General features: G+C 37.7%; 2 protein-coding genes across 3 annotated transcripts in view; one reads left to right on the top strand and one right to left on the bottom strand.

Annotated features, from left to right (window-relative positions):
- Nucleotides 1–5,454, top strand: part of LOC105107209 (SWI/SNF-related matrix-associated actin-dependent regulator of chromatin subfamily A-like protein 1) — an 11,223-nt gene extending 5,769 nt beyond the window's left edge. Inside the window, exons 14-25 of the mRNA XM_011001051.1 lie at nucleotides 109–177; nucleotides 273–338; nucleotides 427–555; nucleotides 1,457–1,513; nucleotides 1,663–1,752; nucleotides 2,003–2,068; nucleotides 2,695–2,763; nucleotides 2,835–2,939; nucleotides 3,213–3,338; nucleotides 4,568–4,626; nucleotides 4,754–4,790; nucleotides 4,922–5,454. Of these exons, the coding sequence (XP_010999353.1) occupies nucleotides 109–177; nucleotides 273–338; nucleotides 427–555; nucleotides 1,457–1,513; nucleotides 1,663–1,752; nucleotides 2,003–2,068; nucleotides 2,695–2,763; nucleotides 2,835–2,939; nucleotides 3,213–3,338; nucleotides 4,568–4,626; nucleotides 4,754–4,790; nucleotides 4,922–5,074 (1,026 nt within the window). The 3' untranslated portion in view covers nucleotides 5,075–5,454. The remainder of the gene's footprint in view (nucleotides 1–108; nucleotides 178–272; nucleotides 339–426; nucleotides 556–1,456; nucleotides 1,514–1,662; nucleotides 1,753–2,002; nucleotides 2,069–2,694; nucleotides 2,764–2,834; nucleotides 2,940–3,212; nucleotides 3,339–4,567; nucleotides 4,627–4,753; nucleotides 4,791–4,921) is intronic.
- A 167-nt stretch (nucleotides 5,455–5,621) lies between these two features.
- Nucleotides 5,622–7,529, bottom strand: LOC105107189 (uncharacterized). Of its 2 annotated transcripts, XR_838831.1 has the most exons (3): nucleotides 7,128–7,529; nucleotides 5,841–6,658; nucleotides 5,622–5,721 (listed from the first exon to the last, which is right to left on the bottom strand). XR_838831.1 is itself a non-coding variant. In XM_011001023.1 (2 exons), exons 1-2 carry the CDS (start codon nucleotides 7,449–7,451, stop codon nucleotides 5,927–5,929), a joined length of 1,056 nt encoding a protein of 351 aa, XP_010999325.1. In that variant the 5' UTR covers nucleotides 7,452–7,529; the 3' UTR covers nucleotides 5,758–5,926. The 2 variants fall into 2 exon arrangements, 1 of the variants encoding a protein (XP_010999325.1); XM_011001023.1 differs by lacking the exon at nucleotides 5,622–5,721 and having other exon boundaries at nucleotides 5,758–6,658.
- Between the last annotated feature and the right edge of the window lie 566 nt (nucleotides 7,530–8,095).

Here is an 8,095-nt window from a genome sequence, read left to right as displayed (position 1 = left end):
TTCGGCGCCCCCCCCCCCCCCCCCCCCTCTCTCTCTCACACACACACACACCACGCACGCACGCACGCAATTCTTGGTGACTGAAATTAACAACGGTTTCAATTTCAGAAAGCTCAATATGCAATATTGCTCAGTGGAACCCCTGCTTTATCCAGACCAATAGAACTTTTTAAGCAGGTACTTTGAATGATGCTTGGATAGCCTGTTGCATTTAAGATTTTCAGGATTTTATTTTTATATTGATTTTGTATGAAATTAACCACACTTTGTAGTTGGAAGCCTTGTATCCTGATGTATACAAGAATGTTCATGAATATGGTAATCGGTATTGCAAGGGGGTAAGTAAATATTTAATGGTTTACAAAGTTTATTATATTGTTAAGCCTTTTGATAACCAACAGTTGTTGCTTTGTATTATTCTTCTAGGGAATATTTGGAGTTTATCAAGGTGCTAGTAACCATGAAGAATTGCACAACTTAATGAAGGCAACAGTGATGATACGCAGGCTTAAAAAGGATGTCCTTTCTGAGCTTCCTGTGAAACGACGGCAACAGGTATGTTGTTTGTTCATTTGTCCTTTTCTTTTGATATGACTCATAACCTGTTGCTAGGGGAGATTTCACCGGTTTTTGCTCCTTGCAAAAAATATTTTTTTTGATTGTTTTATATTCCATGATCATAATGGCTTGGAAGCATGAGGCATTAACTAAGCTTTTTTAATGCAAGAAAATTGCTTTTTAAGTCCAATTTAGCTCTTAACCTGTTGCTAGGAGAATTTGCACCAGTTTTTGCTCCTAGCAAAAAATCTATTGTTTGATTGATTCTTGTTCCATGATCGAAATATATTGGAAGCATTAGCATCAATTAAGATTTTTTAATGCAAGAAAATGGTTTTTAAGTCCAATTAAGCTCCTAACCTGTAGCTAGGAGAATTTAAACTGGTTTTTGCTCCTTGCAAAAATTCTATTTTTTGATTGATTTTTATTCCATGATTGAAACGGCTCGGAATTTTTTTTTTAAGTCCAATGAAGCAAAGGATTTTCATCTGGTTTGAGAGTTTTGGTCAGTGGCTTGTTGAAACTTTTTGGGATCAAAAAGCTATACTGTGGGAGAAATTCTTATCGGTGATGGAAATTAAAAATTGTTTGACTTTTACTCTTGGGAGTTTGTTGGACTTTTGTTAAGTTAGATTGCTTTATCATTAATTATTATCACTAAATTGACATTGAATTAATACATTCAAACTTGTCCACGACTCTCCAATTTAATTATCAGTATCAATTTGATGCAGAAGAAATGCCAAATTATGCTTGTCCGTGGCTCTTTCAGCTTTTCATGTTTGTTCTTCTGCTTACTTGTCCATGCACACATTGTTTAACTATTTGTATCAGATGAATATGTAGAATATGGTTTTTTTATGTGATTCCATCACAAAATTTTACAACTGATTTACAGGTATTCCTTGATTTGCCTGAAAAGGACATGAAACAAATCAATGCTCTATTCCGTGAGGTAATTCAACTCACTCTTGGTTGATCTCTTACTTGTGCTTGCTCTATAAAGTCAATTGAGTGTCTTGCAGTTGGAGGCACAGTTTCTATCTGAAAGTGGAAAGGAAAGGAAAAAAAATAATATAATGGTATTATTGTTCTGTTTTGTAGTTGGAGGTGGTAAAAAGAAAAATTAAGGCTTGTGCATCAGATGAGGAGGTTGAATCACTGAAATTCACAGAGAAGAATCTTATTAACAAGGTATGAAATGGTATGCATGATATGATTGCATGGTCATTATTGCCTACTTCATCTTCATCATTTAAGTGTGATATGTGCACGTTACCTATTTGTACATGTACTATCAAATCAGAATGACATGTCTCTGTTCTTGTTCTTTTTTTTTTTTCACTTCATTAAATACCAAGGACAGAATTTTTTTTGCCACAAATGTCCTCGCTACCCATCTTGCACAACTTCATTATCCTGTCACTGCTTTATTGAATTGCAGATATATACTGATTCTGCTGAAGCCAAGATATCTGGAGTTCTAGATTATCTGGGAACTGTCATTGAGGTGATTTCATTCTCGATATCTTTCTTTAATGCATGTTTCTTTACTCTCCAGGGGTGCTCTTCTATTGCTTACGAGCAAGAGAAGGTTGGTTTATGGTCCTACCTCGTGTTTTCATCTTGATGATAATCATGCTGAAGTCAGATTCACTATAATGTCTGCATATTTGTAATGCTAGTTTCTGTTGCTAAAAGCTTAAATATTCTAGGTGTCAAATTTCGTTGTATTTTGTTGTTACAATTCTAGGACCTTTATTAGATTCTGGAGCATGTATGAAAGATCAAAAACCTGTATGGGGTACACTTAAATTCTATTTCCTATTGAAGCCCATCCAAGTAGCAGCCTTGGCTTTGGTAGTGTGAGTTGATTAATCAATTGTTTTGTCCTTATTAAATACTAACTAAAAGCAGATTTCTGATCCATGGTGCAATCTTATGTGAAAGTAAAAGCAGATTGGCTCAATTTACACCACACCCCTTATCTTTACTCCAAGTGAGCTTGGATGTAGTTATAATTACTGTTTTCAATATTTTTCCATCTGCCCTGAGGTTTATTTACTCTTTGAAATTGCTTTCCAGTTTGTCCACTTTTTAATGGTTAAATCACTGGTGTTGCATTGTTCCTTGCAGGCAGGATGCAAGTTTCTGATTTTTGCTCACCATCAATCCATGATTGATTCAATACATGAGTTTCTTCTTGTAATACAACTTTCATATGACTGAAATTTTCCTTGCATCGACTTATTCTTATGAGATCTTCCAAATTCCAGAAAAAGAAAGTGGGTTGCATCCGAATTGATGGCAAAACCGCTGCAGCTTCAAGGCAAGCATTGGTTACTGATTTTCAGGAAAAGGATGCTATCAAGGCAGCAGTGGTATGCCAATTTGTTTCATTTATTTACTTGCCTTTTATTTTTGTACCTTAATATTGATGCTATATTGTGATGCTATTCTTCCCAAAATCACTTACCATAAAATTTCAACCATTGGATTTATGGGATCCTTTCCCTTCAATGCATTAGATTTTTTCAGAAGAGTACTGGGTAAGATTAGCATTACTCTTGATACTATGTTTCAAATTGACTGAATTTTGGTGCAAGTTGTGCGTTGAGTCCTTATGGTTTATCTGTGAAAATGTATTTGTGAAGCTGTCTATTAGAGCTGGAGGTGTTGGGTTAACTTTAACAGCTGCAAGCACTGTTATTTTTGCGGAATTATCTTGGACACCAGGTGACCTAATTCAAGCGGAAGACCGTGCTCACAGGATTGGTCAGGTAAACTACAGTCAACCATGAATGTTATTTCTAGATTTATATAAAACCATTAATATACGTTGTTATCAATTCTGTTAAGGGTATAATTTGGTGCTGGTTCACATTGCAATAGGCTGATTTGTTTTGATTAAGAATCAGAACACTGCATTTAGTATGGTGAGATTTTGTTTGGCCTGGTAATCAATCATACAACAAATGGAAGCCTTGTATTAGCTTGCTTAGGCTTTAACCTAATACTAGGGATTGGATGTATGATTTTCCAATTTACTGTAATTCCACATTAGTTTTTCTTACTGAGCTCTCAAAAGATGCTGCTTAGTGTTCTGTGCTAAATGGTGGTGATGAGTAAGAGCTTGCACATGCATTACATTGCTGTGGATAGTTGCTTGTGCAACTGAATTAGTTGTGGAGGCACATTGATAAGTTTTCTGATTTGGAACTATTCAAAGGCATGGTGGTGGAATTTTTGGATGGTAGGTGGTGCCCTTAGCATTGGTAGATGAATAAATGAAAGAGTACTGGTTATGTGTATGATCTGCAGGCAATCTAGAATTCTGAAATTTATACAATCTCTCTCTGGAAAGATGATTTTGATTTTATGCTGCCCTAATGATTTGGGGTTGGTGTAGTTTCCTTTAGATGGTTCATTAAATCTTTCATGGTAGGATGCTTTTGATGGCATGTTAGTAATGATCATGAATGTTTTGGTCCAAATGATTCAGGAACCAATAAGCTTGAGTTCCATTCTCCGAATACATGCACTATGCCAGGATTTGATCCCAAGACCCTCCTATATGCTTACAGTGCAACCAGAGCAATAGAGCTAATCTCTTCCAGCATTTTTATTTGGTGAATCAATTAATTGGAGTTCTATTAGGATGCCTCTTTGTAAAGTTAAATGGACTCACACACACCCTTCAGAACTGCAATCTGCTTTTCCTGTTTTACTGGGGCACCCGTGTTTGCCTATATTTGTCACAACTTACTAGATAGATGAAACTGCAGTAAATATCTAGATAATCCTTGCTTGAGATTGTATTTTTTTAATGGATTTCACATGTATCTTTTAATCCTAGCATGTTTGAGTATTGTATGAGATCATAGTTCGAGAGGTAATCGAGCTCTGAGAAATGAAGTTATGGGGCTTACTTTCTCTGGAGTTTCTCATTTACTCAAATTTTGTTTGAATGTGCCCAATGTTTTGACATGATTTGGTTCTTGCTTTCTAGGTTTCTTCAGTCAATGTATACTACCTGCTAGCAAATGACACAGTTGATGACATCATTTGGTATGTTCACTTCGGTCACACTTGGCTCGAGACTTGACTTAACTCAGATGCTTGAGCATTGCTTTAGGCATTTGTTATGATCTCGCTCTATCAATGCTTGTTAGTTTGACATGATATTTTTCTTCAGGGATGTTGTTCAAAGCAAATTGGAAAATTTGGGACAGGTGATTTTACAAGCGCTGGGCATTTCTTTAGTGTTAGTTTGTAGCAGGGTATCTGTAGTGATTTAGTGCGGTGGGGTATCCGTAGTTATTTAGTGCTTATATGCATTTGATTCTATTTATTGATCAATTAGATGCTTGACGGGCAAGAGAAAACCTTGGAAGTTTCAGCCAGCCAGCAGAGAAGCAGCCCTGCGAAGCAGAGAACACTCGACACTTACATGAAGCGATGTAGCAATTTGGATGCCTCTGAACATCAGCCTAAGCTCAAAGTCCCCAGGCACTGAATGACTTGCAATCGAGAATGGAAGAGTATTTATACATGCATATGCATTGTTTGCTGTATGCAATGGTGGTGTCATCATACTGCAGGTTGTTTTCCCAGTCCTCTCTGCGCAAGTGGGATTATTAGTCAATTGGTGCACGTCAGCACTCATACGAGAACGACCCATGAATTAAAACAAATCAAATTGCAGACTGCTACACTGATACAGGCTTGTAAATGGTTGTGTAATGATATTCATTTGTATAGCAGCCACTGCTGGAAATCGCTGTTTTTCCACGAGTTTTTGGAAGAGTTGATGCATTAACTGTAGCATGTGAAAACAGCCTAACAGGCCTTGAACTGTACATCAGGAATTGTCAAAAATAGTATTCTGCAAAAATATATGGTGGTGTTACAGTAAAATCTTAAATGGAAAACATTTGAGGTAAGTGCACTACGACAGTTAAAACTCTTTGTAACCTAAGCTTCGAAGTTTTGCCATAAGCTATCAGAATATGACGGCAGTATGTCTCTTAGACTACCGGATTACCAGAGACGAAAGGGCGACCTTCAGAAAAATGAGGAGTGATGTAAACGACGGCTTTGCCATTAGAATATTTATACTTACACAGTGAAAAGAGAGTTTTATCTGGCCATGCCAATAACAATGTAGGCCATAAGGGCGACCTTCAGAAAAATGAGGAGTGATGCAAACGACGACATTGCCATTAGAATATTTATACTTACACTGTGAAAAGAGAGTTTTATCTAGCCATGCCAATAACAATGTAAGCCATAAGCAGGAAAAACACCATTTCAAGCCACAAGGGATGCAAAAAGCTACAGTGGATAACAGCAGTAAGAGGTGATGATGCTAAGTTGCAAGTGCAACACTCAACTCTTTCCCAAAGAAATTCGCGACGATAACATCTACATCCTCTAAACCAACCCCAATGCAGAGAGGATTAGCAGCCGGAATCCTTACAGAATCAGCCACTCCCTCATTATCACATTTCAAAATCCTCACATTAGGACCATCCCTGCACTTCCCCATACACTTGCATCCAACAACAGCACCCCCTATACCAACAGCCCTCTCAAATTCTTCCAATAACGCTACACCTCCAGACTTCTTGCACTTATTACCCATGCAAACCTCAATTCTGTTATCAGATGTTCCTGACATCATGGAGGAACTTGTGGGATTACAACTAACCCTAATAGCATTGCTACAACTGGTGCTTTGCACACCGCAGCATTCTTCTCCATGGATTCCCAAACCATGATTATGAAACCCATTAATCTCTGTAACGTTCGATTCTTGAGTCAGCAAGGCCGGGAGGATTGAAGTTGGTTCTTCCTGAGCAACTGATTGCAATTCCCCAATAATTGGCTCTGCAACTGCTTCATTCTTCAAACGCTTCATATCAATCACCTCCCCACATTCGCTGTCGCTCGATTCAGACGATGAGGATGATTCACAGTCAAGCTTGGTTTTCATCTTTACAGCTTTCAGCTTCGCCTTCTCTTCTTTCTTCTTCTTCTTTAACTCCTTCTTCTCAGCTCTTAACTGTTCCAACTGTTTCATCAGCAATTGTGTTGCTTCCTGCTTACAGAGTTTGATAACGAAAAACACTCAGAAACAGATTTGTTCTGATCTAAATGCACAGGCTATTCAGTATTCATCACCAAAATCTTCCCAGATAAAAACGGGAAATTAAAAAAAAAAGAAAAAGAGGCACAATTTGGTTTTCAGATAAAATCTTGATTAATCCCCATCTAAACTACTAATCAAACAATCAAGATTGGTTTTCAGATCATGTTAAATCACTATCTCCATAAATTCCAATAAGCAGACAGCTTCAATTCGACCTTTGGATAAATTAAGCAAACAAAAGTTGTCAACTTTCAGCTTCTTGAAGATCAAACACCATTACTTACCAAAAAAAAAAAAAGATCAAACACCACCACCAAGCAAATAATCAGAAGCACAACTTATGACACAAACTTAATCTTGGAATTAGTAAATCTCAGACATGCATCTAAAAGATAAAACAAGAAAAGGAAAAACATACAGCGATAAGGTTGGCCTGAACATCATCGACAGAATCATTATGAGGAACCACTGACAATTCTTTTAACAATTTCAACTTCTTCTTTGTTGATGTTTGCCTGTCTTTCTTTTTCCCTCCACATCTCACAACTAATCCTTCTGATCCATAGTAGTACCTCAAATGCCCTTTATCTCTAAACCCAGTATGAGCCTTGCTTACAACTCCAAACCCATTCACAATTCTTCTGGATCTCGAAAAAGCTTCACTACGATTCTGATGATCGCCAAACCCACTGCCCCCAGGGAAACAGGGTGGCTGACGGGAAATAACACGTGACACCTCCATAAATTTTGGCAAGGTTAGCTAGATTGGATTACCTTTATTTCTCAATACTTTCTGTTTCGCTTCCTTATGCAAGCAGGGGAGGGGTAGAAGAGGTGGCTGGGTTTCAACCGTTTCTTTCCACGTGGAAGGAAATGATTGGACATAGATGACGTGGCGTTTGGTTTTGGCGGGCTCGTGAAGGTTTTCGGTTGCCACGCTTTGTCTTTCTTCAGACACGATTATGAGTTCTGTATCAGCTGTTGGATTATTTTTTGGAGATCGTACGGCCACAATTGAAGACAAGTATGGACACGTGTATTGCCGCGTAGAGACACAACTGAAACATGTGCTCGATTTAAGACACTCATGACCACGTGTATTGCCACGTTGAAACAAAATTAACACGTGGGAATTCGAGGTCAGCTTTTTTATCTATGGATATATGAAATCCCAGAATTAACCTTGGGTGCATTATTATTTCTCCTGCGAGCGTCTCCAATCCATATGTGAAATGACGTGTCTCCAATTATTATTATTATTATTATGTAAAGGGGGTTTTAACTTAAATATTTTGAGGGGAGAGAGAGAGAGAGATACCTGTTGAACTAATTTAATAAGCTTCACTGGTCATTAGTATTAGGGGTGTTTATTTTCGGTTCGGTTCG

Source organism: Populus euphratica, unplaced genomic scaffold, assembly GCF_000495115.2.
Source record: "Populus euphratica unplaced genomic scaffold, PopEup_1.0 scaffold151.1, whole genome shotgun sequence".
NCBI classification, from domain to species: Eukaryota; Viridiplantae; Streptophyta; class Magnoliopsida; order Malpighiales; family Salicaceae; genus Populus; species Populus euphratica.
Note: the sequence above shows the minus strand (reverse complement) of the source record. Positions and strands in the feature narration are given on the sequence as shown.

Bases quoted from the DNA above. Each gene is read 5' to 3' on its own strand.
- LOC105107189 (XM_011001023.1), bottom strand. From the start codon at position 7,451: ATGGAGGTGTCACGTGTTATTTCCCGTCAGCCACCCTGTTTCCCTGGG. The intron at 6,659-7,127 runs GTATGTTTTTCC...CTCTGTAAGCAG, and splicing joins TTCAGGCCAACCTTATCGCT to GAAGCAACACAATTGCTGAT.